Raw genomic sequence first — 17,810 nt, 5'->3', positions numbered from 1 at the left:
GTCCGTACCGGCGATAAGGCGAGATCGGTATGATCCAGTGCGACGTCTAACGCTGTCTTGGCTTCCCATCTGATTCGGGGGCCATCAGCTGCGGGGTGGAGGCGCCTGGTGACGTAGGGCGTCTCCACGCTCCCTCGCGGGACTGGTGGCTACTTCCTTCGAGCGAGGCTGCGACTGATGGTCTGTCTAGGCGTGGCTGCTCTCTTCTCCCTCGGCGAAACGTTGATGGTGGTGGTGGTGGTCGGATACGTAACGCATGAAATAGTGGTACATAACAAAATAATTAATCTTAGGTAATTCTAATACAATCTCGGACCCTGGAGCTCTTGGCCGGTACCTTTCGCGACTCTCCCGAGGGACGGTATTGCGTCCCGTATTTAAAACACGCTAGTTCTTTACTCGGGACCTTGCGACGTGAATTTTAACGTCACAATATATATATATATTACATATAGTATACTGGATATGTGGAATGCACTTGCATACAATAGTCTTCGTATTTACAGTTCGGAATGATCGCGTGTGTGAGATAGGTTTGTGTGCGCCTGAGTGAATCTGCTGTGAAGGAAGCGTAGGGGAAAAAGAAGAGAGCAAAACTCGGTCGGCCTTAACGAACATGGCTACCAGATAGCGAATCGCTTAGCGTTATATTAAGCAAGCCTTTTGCTCGGGGAAGAAAAAAAAATCCGTAGATTTCTTCTTTCTCGGCTTATGGAAGATTTATGGAAGAGCTTTTCCTGCTGGCTTTTCCTTTACTTATTCATTTATTTGTTGCGCCCGAGGTTATAATGCGGTGCAGCGTCACGCAGATGCTGGATATAAAATAAAAGGTCGAACGTCAAGCATTGTGCACTGTATAGGTTGTTGCGTGCTACTGTAACTCACCATGCGTAACAATGTACGTGTATAACTATATAGATTATATTTGACATTAAGTCACTCGTCACTTTTTTCATTGCACTTTTATGCTTATAACTTATAGATAGATTGTCTCTGCTTCGACGTGTCTCTCGTATAAAAATATTAATTTTCCACTCGCGCGATTTTCAACGACATGTAAAATGTGTGAAGGTAGATCGATGAGTACATCGAGCGTAAAGAGATACGTGTACCTATAGTATAATACATGCAATCAAAAAATCAGTGAAGCTCGTTGCAAAGATCGCAAAGGGAGCTTTACGTAATCGCTTAAAGCTTTTACTGTTGAAGTGAAGTTTGGTGTTGAAAATAAAAAAAATCTGATATACCCTCGGAAAAATATACGAAAATAGATTTCCAAAAAACCATCTGCTCAGAGAGTTGTCGTGCACTCGTTTTCAAGTGCAGATGAAATCGCGAATTTTTCGCATGGAAATATACCCAGAATCGCTATATGCTATATCAAGCAATATATATATGTATAATATATGTATATAGTACTAGTTAGGTTCGCGCTTGGGGGTTATCTCTCCGTCAATTTCATGATAACGTAACCTGCTAAGGTCACGTCCGATTGGTCGACCATTCCTCTCGCTTTTGGTCCATCAATCATGGCGACGCTCGGCGAACAAAATCTAAAGCTTTAAACTGGACTGCCATGGACAGATTTGAATTGCAGCTATCGCTTGTCGGATATCTATATACATATACAGGATGTATTTGATACTCTAATAATTATCGATCAGACGATCTTCCACGATAAGGTTATCTCTTTAGAGATTTGTCTTTGGTCGATCAATTATTATAGATCTACCGGAGGTATACTCATTTTTGAATTAGAGTGTACGTCCAATATGTGTATGAAACGCGATATCGCTTGACGGGCACAATTAATACTCATGCATTGGATCGCGTTAACGAGCGACAGTTTCCAAACGCGTCGAAACGTTCAGCTACGATTACTGGAAATTGGATAAACGCAAATAAGGGAAATCGAGGTGACGTCGCCGTTACGAAGTGTTGCCGGAAACGTGCGGTTCGCCATTTACCCAATCGCGGAAGCCTGCGGATAGCAGTAGCGCACTCGAAATGTTCAGTATCATTTCAATGCTCGAGGTCTGGTAGAAATAGCCGCTCCAGTTTGCTTATACGACAAATACTGTACAACTATAGGTGTAACGAATGTAGTTATACATAAAGCCAAATCCTCATGTACACTCTAATCGGCGAGGATAAAATTTTCAAAAAATTTGTCTGCAATAAAAAAAAATGTATAAAGTCAAATAAATTTCTTATTCAACAAAATTCTTCAAAATTCTTGTATTCTTGCACACGGACTGTCCTTTTCTTGAATGCCTCTCTTTCCTCCCTCCTCTCTCCTGCTCCCTTTCCCATCTACGTTCCACTCTCACAGCAATCTACCTTCCTTCAGGTCTGCCCGCGAGGGATCCCACGCGTTCGCTATCCTCACTGGACGTAGGTCGCCATTATCCCACACTTACGGCCCTTAAAGGGTCATCGGCACAGCTGTAAAACTGATCCGCTCGTTTCCGATCGGCCAAATAACCTGAGGGACGTTAACGTTAACCGAACGAGTCGTGGGTTTCTTTTGAAATTGGACGGTTGTTGCCTACGCAGGGCCAGACAAAGACCCTCTTCATTATTTGGGAACAAGAAACCTAACGAATGTTACGAGCTGGGTACCGTTAACGTAACCATTAAATTGTGAAAATCCCGCGATTATTTACGTCAATGACGCGCAGGACAGTTAATCATTTCTGTCAGATGTCGCCATGAGAAAAAGTATAGCTATTAAAATATATCAAGATCTGACAATCCCCTCGGATCCACGGATATTCAGCTGAAGCTTTTAAGCAGCGACTAAGCCATCGTTACGAATCGCGCGACACAGCCTATTACCATAATAAAATCTATGGGGATAACCGCATGACTACGTGTTTCTAGAAATCTCAAATCTCCATTCGAATAATCGGTCTTATAGTAATCTGCTGGTAATCCGCAAAGTCGCTGACCTGGTAGAGCCGGGAGGAGGATAGCGAAGCGGTATTACCGTGACTGCATTCGATATCTCCATATCCGCAGGCCTGCTGCTGGAGAGAGCCGCCCAATCGTCGCGACGTCCCCCGCGTCATAGTAACGCGAGAGCTACGGAACTCTGACCTGTATTATCCGGCAATTTGCTTATAAAATATGTAGATTGGATCTCGCGGCTTGGCTAGTACGTGGCTGGATAATGTTCGTTCGCTTGTCCGTCAAGAAGTTCGGGTTGCTGGAAAGCACTCGCTCCCTCGCTCATTCGTTCCAGTTTCGCTCGTTCGGTCGAGATGGTCGTTTGCGTAGTTTCTTGTTCCACCTTAACTTCGGCAGAGCCTTAGGCATGTCTGTACGCATACGCTGAACGATCGGTTGGATCGAAACTGTCAAACTTCGAAGAAAACTTTCCTACGTGCCTTCCCCGTGCATCGACTACGATGGCGAGACATTTGTTTCTAAACTGTTGAAATTTCTTGATGGACTGTATACCGCGTCCTTTGGAATTCAATCGTGCTTAAGACAGTCTCTGGCAAAAGAATTTATTTATAGCAGCTCCGCATAGAGAGATACAGAAAAGCAAATGGGAGGAAACGAACGTTCGTATCTTTGTTATTATCTTGGATCGCCCGATGGGACTATCTTTTCGTGCCTGAAATCTTAGGCGGAAACCGCTCGCTAGAACGATGGACTTGTATAACCCCTGGAGATGTAAGTTATTCTCAACGGGTAGCTTCGACTCCTTTGCAACACTAGGATCACGCTGTTCCCTGTGCTAATTGAACATTTAAATTGTAACATCTGTAATTAAAACTTACCTCGGCCTGCGGACGATTTCCGTTTACGAGGGGATGAAAATTCACAGTTCTTTCAAACAACTATGATTAATTTTGCCCATTTTCGCGAAACGTTACTCATGACGTTATTTATGTCTATACTTTCCGTATAATATATCTATATTCATCCTTATAAGTTTTAAATGTAATCAGGAGGCAAGTACAGAAAAACCGACAAGTAATCACGCAACGAGTCATTTCTTTTTTGCGCAACGTAATTCCGTATTGTGAGAAACATTGTTTAGTAACAAAATTTACTCAAGTTGTTAACGGTCGTATTTGACAGATAATTATCCTCCAGGGGTTGTACTTGATTTTTAACCAACATTTTAAGCCAATCTACGAACTTTCTTTTTTTAAGTACGCCACAAAGAGGGAATACAAGTTTTAACAAAAGCTTTACACCGAATTTTTATAGTATACACGGAAATTTCAGTCATTTCAGAAATGATCCAAATTAAGTCATTTTACTGAGTAACTGTACTGTACATGTATATAAGTACCTGTACATATAATATATACTATATCATTAATCTATATCCCATTATACCAGCTAGTAAATATACTACCTATAGCTGCCAGATAGCATAGGTTAACTTCGATCTGACAGTGGGGTATACAATTATAATGTGTGAATCGATATGATCCATTAGTGTGTACCAGGCTTTATCGAATCGTATCAGTCGCGCGAGGGGAGAACGTCATCACAGCAAAGTGCAAATAATGACGTTGCACTAGCGTTACATTTGTACTGCGAAGCACTAACGAAATTGCACAGACAATACCAGCCCCCTTGGCCGTTTGTCAATTTTATTTGCTTTTCGTACGTGTAGAAATTTAACGATTAAGATGCTTTTAACAAATCCGACTTTTGGACGATTAACTGTTTTTTACATTTTCTTCTTCCAAAATTTCTAGTACTTAAGAATTTTCGAAATATCTATGGAAATCCTAGTACACTTTACCAGCTTATATAAAATAGCTAATGGATTGACTGAGTAATAGTTTCTTGCTATTCGCTGTACTTACGAAAAAAACTACCTTAATACAGAGAAAGGAATCGTAGCAGAATAGCCCAGATTTCCTATGCGAGCTTAGCCATATAAGAAAGATCAATTCGACAAGTCGTATAAAACTCGTATATAGGATCCGTAGGACGGCAACGACTTCGAATCTCTGCAGTCCCTTATTTAATGGGAACGGTATAAAAATCACGTCCAACAAGGCGAATCCTTGGCTTTTCCAAGGATTTCCCGGGCAGAATGATGTAGGCAATTTAAAAAATTCAAATAAAACTTTCATCTTGCGAATCTACGAGCGGCCCTTTATTTCTTTTCAGCAAAGGCAGCCAGCTCTTTCGGTAACACCTACCATATATCTATATTCGTATTTATCGCGCGAAAACGTAAACGGGTCCAAGGAAACACCTGAGCAATATCAGATCCCCTATATCTTTGCCATATGATGTATACATACGTGTACGTACCACGTGTACATTGCGTAATCATATAGACAATCATGTAGGTGCCGGACAGCCGACAACATATGGTAATGAGTGTTACTCGATCAAGATGCCCTCAGAAATTCTCATCCGTAAATTGATGAACGTAGGTATATACCTACGTGCTATATAAATGTCGTCCATTCTGGTGGTACTTGAGTATTACGGGTTGGGAGGGTGAGAGTTCGAGAGTTCGTAGGGATGGTAAATCTGCATGGGGGTTCGTTAAGAATTCTAATGAGGTCGAACGCTATATCAGGCCACTCGTCGAGAAGGCCGAGCACTATATAGGTATATACGTTAGCACGTATAAATATAGACGAATGCTGGGAAAATTTAAGAGAGCACGAGTAAAGGAAGAGAAACTTATCTAACGTACCTAACCAAGGCGAATGAGATGAAAATGTTCCCTTTAAAGGACCATGGTAAGTACGAAGTACTGATAGGCTTGCGTGCATACGAAATTGCTGCAAGATTGAATCTCATATTTTAACTATAGGGGCATAGGCTTCTTTTGCTCATGATCACCTATCTCCGAGTAGATACGATAGGGGTCATATTTTAATTAGAAAAACAATTCCGTCCGTGTAAAAAGTAATTAGTCGTCTGCAAGAGGCCAGAATGCACGCCAGTGTAAAATGCACGTTAAATTACAGTATAAGTACTTTGACTACAGTAAGTTATAATATTGTAAAAAAAGATATATAAAAAAGACTCACCTCCTGGACCCTTCTGTGAACGCTGATCTTGTGCCACTGATTGTCATCGAATCGCACCCTTGCCGGTTTTATGTGAAGATCCAGTCGGCCGTTAGCCAGTGTCATACCGACTGCAGCACCGCCGTCTCTTAAAGATATCGTCAAGTAATCGCCACCCTCTCCTGCAAGATAAGAAACGGTTTATACTCGCAGAGGTGAACTGTCCACTTAACCGATTCGTAAGTATTATTACTGTCGGTAGAGGAAACAACAGCAGGGGGTCACGCGGCGGCTCGACTCTGCGGTAGAGAAGCGCAGGGGTTGGCGGTACTCGGGAAGGAGGAGAATTGCGGAAATAAGGGTGGAAAGTGCAGGGCACGTGGCTGCCGTTCGTTATAACGCAATTTCCATTACAGTAACAGTAACTTTTAATGCGATTGTAAAAATAAACTGGGTGCTGCCCTGTCTTAATCCGCGCTCCCATTATAATTCACCCCCCTTGCCCCTAGCGAGATAATCCAACCGGCTTCGCACTGTCCTCCGCTGTCTCTATATATATAGGAACGGTACGAAGTCAGCGACTCGATAATTATTAACGATACAGCTGCCGGTTAACGTTAACAAGCCAATCAGCCGAATTGGAACGTAGACGACAACACTGATCGCAAATTCCTATTTTCACAAAACCACCCCGTACTGGCTACGATCTTAATAAGGGTAGTAAGCCGACCAGTACACTGCAGACCTATACACTTAATTTAACGACGTCACTCGGTATACTCATTATTAATACTGATTTCCCTTTGGATCCATAACCTTACACAACATGGAAACCACATTGCATTCGCTGAATTCTCAAAAGGTATCAACGTTTATTAATATTTTTTATGTAGAAAAATTAATAATTTTGTCAATCTGCCATTCTGGATTATCAGTGCTCGTTCCGATCGCTATCCAATCCCATGACTCTAATTATACCGTGGCCAGTTAAAGGTGCATCCACAGTGGCGTACGTCGTCTATGTAAAAGAGGTAGACGGTACTTTAGACTTAATTGCCGTAGTACGGCAGTTTCCGCATAGCTAGCGGTTACTACGGGGTGGCGCGTACGTACGCCCACAAAAAGGTGGATGATAATACGCGTATTATACGTCGTTGGGACAGCGGCGCGTGCTATAACGGAGAAAGATCAACGGTTAGAGAAACTGCAAGTAGAAGTTGCAGTGGCTGCTGCAACGCTTGAACCGTATTGCCCAGTCCGCATTGCCGTTACGTGTACACCGTTCTACTTTGCTGTGTGCAACCGCTGCAGTAGCTATACTACACCCCAGCTGCTCATTTATTCTCAGGATAAACTACCCATTTGGATTACGTGTGCAGCAGCATTGTATAAGGAGCACCCACTCCTATGCGCATCCCCTTCAAGATCACGTCATCTAATGAATTGTTTTTTCCTGCGGCGACCTTACTCACTTAACTTTTGTTGTTACAAAAGATTCGTTCATTTTTTATCTAACTTTTTATCATGACTTACGATACGACGTACGCCTTGAAAGTTCCCTTTATTCATTACGGCATAGATAGTTTGGGGTTAATGGGGTATGTCTTTGAAGGCATTTCAAGTGCCACTGTCAGGTTGTATCACTGTATATACGTTCGGTAGAATATGTTTGACACATGTGATTACGTAAATTATTGCTGTTACTTGTGTGATGTATGGCGTTCACAGAACAAAAGCGCCGACTCGCACGTTACTGTCAATTGCGTAGGGTTGAATAAGGGGTGTACGTTTAGTTACTGTTAGATGGATTAGTCTGTAGGTCTGGGTAATTCTACTGGCCTTGATGTCGTAAATTATGGGAAGGTTCATTCTTACAAGCTTAGATGGTTGCGATGTAGGTGGCAGCACTATTAGATTTAATATAACAACTTTAAGTTATATGTATTCTTTAAGGGTATGCAAATACACAATCGTTTATCTGGACAATAGACGCATATCAAACAATGTGGACAGTTTCGCGATATTATAGTTAATGCGAAAAGTTCGCTACTTGAAAATTCGGTCAATGATATTCGTCGAACCTATATGCTTACGTTTATCTTGTTATAACGAGCAATCGTTGCCGAACGATTCTGCTTACGAATACAGGCAGTACGAGTATTGTGTTTCGAACCTGAATAGAAGAGAAGTCCGTTTGGCTGTCTGGTCTTGAACTGTAGACTGATAGACTCTTGCGTACTCAGAATCGGATCCCCTTTGCTCAGGTCGATCGTTAAATATTCAGTCCCTCTGAAGGACGCTTCCGAGGGTGCTTTGTCTGTAACAGAAGACAAGTATATTCGTAATAAAATTATCATTATAAATAACAACGATAACTACGATAATAATATTATCTGTAGATATTTCCTGGTGAACCCTGTTATAACGACTGAAGCAGCCATATTTGAATTTTAAATTCCAGCGTTCGATTTGTCTCGGAGAATTCTAAGCCAATTCGACCCTAAAATCCATCGGGACGTCGAATTGGACCGCTGTGAGATTTTCACCCCATCTCCCATCCAGGACCACCCTCCTCCTCCCCCTCATTATTTCCTATCTTCCCATTGTTATCAGACGACCAAACAAAAGTGCACCCACCCTAGAACAAAAAGGCCATAAGATGGCTTAATGGCTTTGGCCCGTCGCCAAAGCACGGGAAAGGTTGAGTGCGCGGAGATGTCGATTGAAATTTTCATTACTTTCGCAAATCATCCGCGACCGCCGTGAAATTTTAGCCTCTTTCTCAATGAGAATCAGATACCATCCTGTCGGAAGAACAAAGGCTTCGACCAATAAAATAAGACGATTGGTACCGATCGACTATGTATATATAGTAAAAGCGTAAGCTGCAATGATCGAGAGAAAGAAAAATATTTCCTTAAACAGACACACAACTAGATCTTATAGTCTATACTCTCTACCATATAACTTTTATGTATCATACATAGTATACTATAGTATACTTGCATAAACTTTATGTAAAATTTCCAATACTGCGTTCGTGCTTATTTCGCCCAACAACTGATTAGGTATAGCGTCACGCGAACTTTCCTTTAATTAGGCACATATATTGTCCAGCAGCGTATAAGCAGGTAATCTAATTTTTTTTACGAGAACACAGTTTTCTACTAACGGAGGACTGCGCCATCATGACGGTCTATCTGGATCAACCCTCTTTACTAGATTTCCGCTTTTCCGTTCGATGTGTGTGACGTTCACAGTACGTGCATGTAGCGAGTATTGGTAAGTCGTGAGAACCTTTAGCATCGGCAACCTGGAAAGGCTATTATTTTACTCTTATATATATATATATATATAATCTACCTTCCTTCATCTATACAACTATGCGCATACGTTGGCAGCACATGTATGTCATTAGATGCCTAGAGAGACAAAGTAGCAGAATTACGTCCTCGCAGTTTCCATCCACGCTGTTAGCCATGGTACATCACTGTGATGAGAGAAACTGCACTAATAAATTTAAGTAACAATTTAACAGCATTAGAAACGTAATTACTACAGTGTCGTCCTGCGTTCGTTTCAGGATATATACATATGTATAGTATCCAACTACAGTCACGTCAAAGTAAAAAAAAATAGAAAATAAAACAATTTATATACAGACACTGCAAATCCAAATGTGTCATTCCCTATTCTTTCTATGGTAGTCACTTTATAAACACTTACAAGTGTGTTATCCTCACCTGGGAATATGCGGAATCAATACACATGGAAGTGTGTGAAGAGCGACTACCATAAATAGGATAGGGAATAAAACACTCATACAATTCTCTGTTAGCATATCGGACTATGAGAACTTAAAAAAAACCACAACATTTATCGCTGATACATTTTGCGAAAATCATTAAAAAGACTCGTTAACGATTTTCCGCGTGTCACGTAATTGGCTACGCGATACAGATGAAAGAGATGCAAAGTATCATTAATGCTACTGGTATGCACGATGTGATAATTGCTGTATTATATAGTCCACGTGTATTAAGCTCGTAGCAACGCGCCATTACTACTGGCACGGTAGGTACTTCCTGTGAGCAGGTAGGTAATAACATATACAGGTACACGGGCTATCGCCATTGCAGTACATTGCGACACTGTTGGTAACAGTGTTTTAGATTTATCGAACACCCTATATGTAAATAGATGGCAATTCGAAGTCGTTTTCGGTAAAATTGTGTGGTTCAGTCTATATAAATTTAATTAATAGAAATACAGTAAAATTATACGTTACTCCCTCGTCAATATTTTGACATTGGTACATGTTAATCGATATGCAGGACATTTCATAATACAATTCTGCTAAAAAAATTATTCCTGGGAGATCGTTACTTTATGAGGTCATCTTATGTGTGTAGATTGTATGAATATGTTATATCGCACAGTACCACCCCGTATGTAAGAGGGTTACTAACATATACTGTATTACGCGTTCGAATTAAGCACCAGCCATTCATTAGGAACCTAGCAGTAGACCGTCATTACCTTGCTCTGCTTGTCTCCTGCCTCTTGTGCTCAAATACGTAGCAGCATACTCAGATATGTAGTATGTACACTTCCTATCCATCTGTCTATTTGGTTACGATTCTGAAGCAGTGGTTCTCAAAGCCGCCTGAGCACGCACTGGCAATCAGTCTAACTCTAGCTTTGTCGTAAATCTCTAGTACCATTGTTGGATACCGTGATATATAAAACAATGGACGAAGCAATCTCGACCGCCATTCAAGGACGTAGCTACAGTTATAGACTTTTAAGTCTATGAAAGGAGAGACGTAGAAATTTTAAGAAGAGAAATTGGCACATCGATTCTATTCTCTTTATTTATATAGACTCAATGATGAGTGTAATATACTAATATATAGATTAAAATTAATGTATAGTACATATTATAAAATTATAAGAATACATATTATAAGAAAGTTTATTAGTATTAAAGTTTTGAGAAATATTTCTTAGAGGTATTTCATTAATTACAATATTCTTTCATAGACTGCCTGCCTGTTTAGGAATTTGGCACTTGGAATCTTAACGAGACAGGTGCTCGTCTCTTGATATTTCTATACTTGACTCCACATTTTCAAAATCTCTCGAATTCCGATAGTTTTCGAATTTCTTTGAAAGAGGATGAATTGGAGGAGAGTTTTAATTATATATATATACATATATATATATACACATATATGCTACGTAGGTGAATGTGCAGTAATAAAAATCGGAATGTCCTACAACGTAGTCAAATTTACTGGACGAGATTCCAATATTCCTTCTTGGGTTTCAGCTAGCAGGCAAAGTATCTATACCAAGAGACTGTCGGTAGTGCTAACGTAAATACCTAGTGGTAGCCACCCTTATCTCAATACACTGTTCTATACCTGTGCTCACTACACTTAGGAACGCTTTCATGAGTATCTACCGCCGCGACGAGTCTCTGCTTTCTCAACCTAGAGTACAGAGCTTGTAGGAACAATATAGTAGCGTCTATCGGCCATTGTGGAACGTGTCGCGTCTGCCAGGAAATGGCCACATCTACTTACGTACTTTTCGCAACGCTATTCAGACAAGACGTATGGCTTAGAAACTGTATATTCTTGGCTTTAATGTCGTAAGTTGACTCGAGGGAAAGATCTCGAGCACAGAGAGTCACCACTGTCTGTGATAACTTCCGCGTGTAAGGCCATCCCGATTGACATGGTAGAAAGCGCAAACAGAGTCGAGACGAGACGTCAGCCATTTTACGCTTTTTTTTTTACTGTCGTAACGCATCTTTTATTCGAGCTACGTATAAGGAAGAAAAGAAAAATATCCTTTGCTCTTTCTAAAAATCTTTAAGTCCTTACCTCAAAGGACGAAAGCTGTAAGAGGTTAATCAGTGCGATTCGACTGGAGATCAGAGAAAGCATAAAAACGTCATTCAAAAGAAACTGGAGATTATTTTGGAAAAATGTAAAATCTAAAATTTTCAGATGAATTTCATTTTCTTACATCAAAAAGTTAGTTTCTATAGAGTATATTAGACACTTAATATCTATACTGAGTATAAGGACACTTGTCATGTGGATCGACGTGAATACTCTGGAGAGTCTACTGTAGAAACGATGAACAATGCCGATGACTACGACGACTACCAGGATGACAAGGACCAGCAAGACGACGAGGACGTAGTATCTCCCCAGGGATCCGGTTAGGTCTTGGCATCCTCAAAATGGCGGCGTGTTAGGTCGCGGTAGACGCGAGGCAAAAGGGAAGTGCAGAACCAGTTCAGGGTAGTTTCCGGTGAGCGATGTCGCCGCCACGTGTCGACGTGACGCAATATACATGCTAATACGATAGCTTAGGTAGTCCACGAGGTGGCTCGACTACAGCGGCTGCTGAGCAGCTGGTAAAATGTCCTGAGTCTGTAAATTCTGGATCGATGCAACGATTGGTCATTCGGTTACTATCGTTACTCGACTGTTTTATTCCATACTTGTGCCTACCTTATGTGGAAAAACATTGCATATACATATCCACCAGTCATACCTAATTCACCTACTATAAATATACGTATAACCTATATAGCAGTCGTATATTCGACTCACGTAGTACCTAGGTCACGTATTTAAATGCATCGATGGTATTTCTTTACCTGCCAATATCTGCCTGTCAAGCATGTCTCTGCTGCCTTTCCATGAAACTGCAGTTCATGAAATGGCTAGAGAAATGCCGCAATAGACTGCGTGCCAGACAATACTGACCTATACCTACTGACCCTATTTCATATACACATATATGTACATACATATATAGTATATACCCGAGCCCCGGTGCATGTCCTCCGGGCATTAAGAGTTCTGATAAGGGAGAAATTGTCGTTCCTAGAGGTTAAGTTAGCGCATCCCGAATGTTTCCATATCCTTTATATTTCATGTCTAGATAAATGATCTTGTGTCTTGCAATAACGTCATTGGAATTCTTATTGCCTAACACTTAGGATATTAAACAACACAGATATAGACTCTATCGATCTTTATTGATGATGAATCTTGATGCCACCATTTTTTTTTTGTCAATAACGAGAAGAATTCAAGGATGAAAGAATGATTGGGATCCTTTGAAAGGATAATGGCGGTTGAAGAGAAGCGTAGTGGCAGACACGACGTGACGTCACAGCAGAGGTGAACCACCCCAGCTTCACTGCGGTAGCCGCAAATTGTCAGAGGGATGGTGGGCAGCGCCGCTGCCACTCAAACAATATTACTTTTGCCCACATACCATCTACCATGAAACTATAAACATTATATATAGGGTGTTCAGATTAGCTTAGCTAGCTGGATCCAATTTTCTCTTGTGATGATAATTTTTTTTTTACTTACACTAATCAACATGGAGAGGTCCTGGTAATTGTTAATCGTATTAATCGCGAAAATTGTATCCTTCGTAATTTTATATACAATTCATATAATAATAACAACAATGCATTCAGAAAAACTACGAAACTACAGCAACCTCAAGGAATGGTAAGAGTATACCAAATATGTAATGGAATACAGAGTTAGGCCGAGCAGGTCCTTAATTTCGTAGATGGTATTGCGTCAACAATGTTAAGACACTAATTTGCATAGCACACCAGTACTGATAAATTCCTTCCCTTTGACTTGATACGCTGGACTGCCATTGAATTTCCTGATTTACCTAACTACTGTGGGGACTTGCTCGTAATGGATCGCATTAAGATTTGAATTAATATCTTTAAGTTGGTCGCAAGTTCAATTCCACTTGGTGTTATGTAGTACGTCATTGTAATTTAAGACCGAAACTGTTTCAGTTATGTACCCAAGTGCATCACAGGGTGTTATAGAAGGGGGTTTGAAAACTTTCTCAAGCAGTCGGGGTACGATTTATCTAGCAGTAGCAATGTCTACGTCAAAAACTTAATTAGTCGACACTGGTGGAATATCCTGTATCTCTCTCTCTCTCTCTCTCTCTCTCTGTATCTCTCTTGTACTATCTCTATCTCACTGTCTCTGAAAGGAGTCCACAAGGAACATCTGCAAGGCAACGCAATAAAATAACCGTTTATAATCTACGTCTCTACCCTTTGACCCCCTCTTACCCCGTACCATTCTCACGACTCCCGACCCCGTCCCACATGCAGCATAAATCCCGGCTTGAGAATATTACACGTTTCCTAGGAACTTTAACCCCTGCTTGGCTAAAGTGTTCGCCTGTTATCCTGAGTTGCACCCGAAAAGCAGCGGCTTGCGAGGAATGAGCGCGCGAGAGAGAGAGAGAGAGAGAGAGAGAGAGAGAGAGAGAGAGAGAGCAAGGGAAAAAAGGAAGATGCTGGGGAGTAAGGGGTGTTGTCGCAGGGTACAACGGCTCACGTAGCAGGAGCGTCGACTTTTCTTTCGCCCGTTTTGTCCGAGAGAAAGCAGCGAGAGTTCGCAATTACTGGAGTAGCAAAGCAGAAGAAATACGACGCAACCCCCTGAAGAGGGTGTTTAACGATAGCGCGCATGCGCGTCCGCGAATGACGACGCCAGAGGCAACGCGAGTCAGAAAGAGAGGGAGGAAAGAATAGTGGAAAAATAAAGGGAGGGAAGGTGCGAAAGAAAGGGGAGCATCTCGTGAGGATTTTAAAAATAAATTATTAGGGTAGGTATGGGATGATATTTTTTTATGGCGATGATTAATTATATACTTTAGGTAATTACTTACATGATTCATTATCAATGAGATATCACGTGCCTGTAAGCCTTGAATAATATAAGCGATCATACGTCATTCTTATACCGGTCCAATTCGTATACAGTAGCATCAAATAATACATATAGCTAGATGAATGTAGCTTATCTACGCCGAATTAATTATGACGAAATTTAGATTAGTAAGTATAGTGAAACTCACTGTAATCCCATGCCCAGTAATCACCAGCACCCGCCGTGGGCAGCACCGTGCTCCATGCTTCTACGCACAGCACAAAACAGAAAAAGGAGAACGTAAAAAAATGAACCATGCTTTTTTTCACTTCCTTTTCTTTTTGTAATTAGATATAAACTTATCTATGTGTATACACAGGATATTCATGGGGTTTTCGTTGAATCCTCCCACCGTCTTTATCGAATTTTTAAATAATTTTGCCGCTTTTTATCTTTGCAGCGCAGGATATCGTAAGGAGTCAGAAATTGTGAAGTATTAATTTGTTGTAGGATATAAAAAATTACGAGATTAGTTAACTAGGCGCGTTTGGAAAAGGCTTCTTTCGCCCCAGGGCTGTAACTATATATGGCGGGAGAATTCAAATGAATGACTGTAAGTACCAGATTACCGTAAAACAAACGTATCACTGTTACCTGTTTATTTTTATCTTCAAAAGGGTCCGGTTACTCGTAAATGTTATATTTAACGATCTCATTTTTTTCACTTGGCTAGTATTACACAATACGTATAGTCTATCGGGACTAATGATTCCGATGCAATTAGACTTGCACGTGTTTATACGTACGCCCATGTTTCCAGGGATTAAACCGCCGATGAGAATGATCGATTCTGAGAATGTACATTGATGGCAAATGGGTTGGGGAACGATAGTGTAATTTACCGTGTTCAAATGTGGCTAACCGATTGCCGGCAATTTCCATTTTACATAAATTACAATTTATACATAAATGCTTGCAAAAGGACAATAAAGTAATCAAGATATCAAGATAAATAACAAGTCGATAAATTATCGGTAAACCGATTATTTTTTAATTAATATTTTCTAATTAAATGTATATGTATACGTTTGCCTAAAAGTTATTGCGGGGGGCAATTACTTCAATAAATCGAACACTTTAAGGATACGTGACTGTTTCGGGTTCCGATCTTCAAAAATTCCAGTTTAGGGGCTGGTTTTCGAACTGGTCACAAAATATACACTCTCAAGCAATCGGCCGATTTCAAGACACCCTGAATTTGTCATTTTGGGATACGTCCTCAGAAATATTACCGGTAAATTCAATTATGAGGCTGATATGAGGATCATCCTCGAAATATACACAAAACGTAATATTCGGATATATTCTAGAAGGATTCTTTCTTCTGAAATGAAATCATTGTCCTCAAATTAGCCAGTAGCCAAAACTAATGACCTGATAATGAGCATTACTTTAATTCACTCTTCGTATTTTCATTTTGTTTCGTATAATCTCTTCGAGGGCCTACAGCACTTTTTTCTTTCATTAACCAGGACAATCATTTTCGCATACGCTTCATTCTTGCAAACAAGAAGCAGCTAGCAGCTCTGTGAACTTTTCAAATTTTCAGAAAAAATGGAAATGCATAATCAAATTCCAGATGTATACGTTCCACGTATTCGTCCATCTAAGTAATACTTATTTTCTATCGGCAGAAATAGTGGATAAAACTTTAAATATGAAATTGCGTTGCCGCTTCATTTTCTATGTGTAACATTGAACTAATATATATGTATACATACATATATAAAAATATATAAATTATATATCAAATATATATGAAAAATATATATATGTATACAATTTTATGTATTGTATATATACCAGGTGATTCAGCTCAAACGCACCACCTGAAGTGATCTTCCCATAAGATCTAAATGGACGCGCAAACTTCAGGTGATACGTTTCTACTGAATAACTCTGTATATATATATATATATATGTACATACAAATTTCACCCGTATCTCTATTAACATTTTTTCACTACTTCTTAAGGCTTGCTGACACTTGTCGCCAGCATTGGAATTTCCATGCGAATTTTTCACTGAACGTTAACTGCATCTTATTACCAACTCTCCTTCAGAATTCCAACTGCCTCGTGAATGCAGCTACATATGTATATCTATATGTATAACCCAGTGGCAGCGAATGAAGGCAAAACTGGATGCAGAACTGGGTCGGCAATCAAGCGTCTTGCGAAGAGAGTTGCATTCGCTTTCACCTTTTGCATCCCCGATTTCTGCATTCCACATTTCTCCTACGCTCCATTATACATTAAGTGAATTTTTCATAAAGTTTCTGTATTACCAAGTTTCTTTAATGTTGGAATCGAGCGACACGTATCCCGTATATTACGCCACCCTATAACCTGACATATATTATACCAACGATTCGCAAAATCTTTGTAAACAGCGTTAAGGCCGTAATTAGGAAAGAAACCAACATTAAGCATTAATCTCATGAATATCGCAAGTTATACGTTTTACGATGATCGCTCGGTAAATAATGATTCCTTAGGGGACAATCGAGCGTAACGTCGATGCACGCTTATTTGAGCGACGAGGTAATACACGTTAAATAAGTATCCATGTATATTGCATAAGCGATGGATAAGGTTGATTCTACATAGAAACCTGCCATTATAGTAAAGTCAATATGGAACTTTAAAGTAAATAAGAAAAGCATAACATATGAACATCTGTATTATTCTACGTCGATTCACCGTTCAAACTTGAAGGAGCTTAGAAATTTGTCCTTATTTTCTTTTAAATGTCAAGTCCTTCAACTTTTCAATTACTGTTGCTAATAATTTCGTGATATGGAAACTACGAGGATTATTTTTCATTTTGATAAAGAATTATTAACAGACGTACAAAAAACGAAGTTGATTGCGTGCTCGAAAAAATTTAATGAGTGAGAAATTTGAATTCCTTTTGCAAAAATGACGAATAGCATTGGAATTATTTGAAATACTTTTTTTCGTTACTCAACTTGCCTACGTTTCGTATAATGACGTCAACACTCATCAACATA

At 40.1% G+C, this 17,810-nt stretch overlaps 1 protein-coding gene across 10 annotated transcripts in view; it reads right to left on the bottom strand.

Annotated features, from left to right (window-relative positions):
• Window positions 1-17,810, bottom strand: part of LOC107269064 (neurexin-1) — a 192,801-nt gene that overhangs the window by 95,385 nt on the left and 79,606 nt on the right. For 8 of the 10 annotated variants that reach the window (XM_025086238.1, XM_025086239.1, XM_025086240.1 and 5 more), the window contains exons 4-6: window positions 14,946-15,005; window positions 8,179-8,322; window positions 6,027-6,187 (exon numbers count right to left, since the gene is read on the bottom strand). In XM_025086238.1, coding sequence (XP_024942006.1) covers window positions 6,027-6,187; window positions 8,179-8,322; window positions 14,946-15,005 — 365 coding nt within the window. The remainder of the gene's footprint in view (window positions 1-6,026; window positions 6,188-8,178; window positions 8,323-14,945; window positions 15,006-17,810) is intronic. The other 2 variants (XM_025086243.1, XM_025086244.1) reach the window with 1 other exon arrangement.

Source organism: Cephus cinctus, unplaced genomic scaffold, assembly GCF_000341935.2.
Source record: "Cephus cinctus unplaced genomic scaffold, Ccin1 Ccin1_scaffold0597, whole genome shotgun sequence".
Classification (NCBI taxonomy): Eukaryota; Metazoa; Arthropoda; class Insecta; order Hymenoptera; family Cephidae; genus Cephus; species Cephus cinctus.
This window is presented reverse-complemented; position numbering and strand designations above follow the sequence as displayed.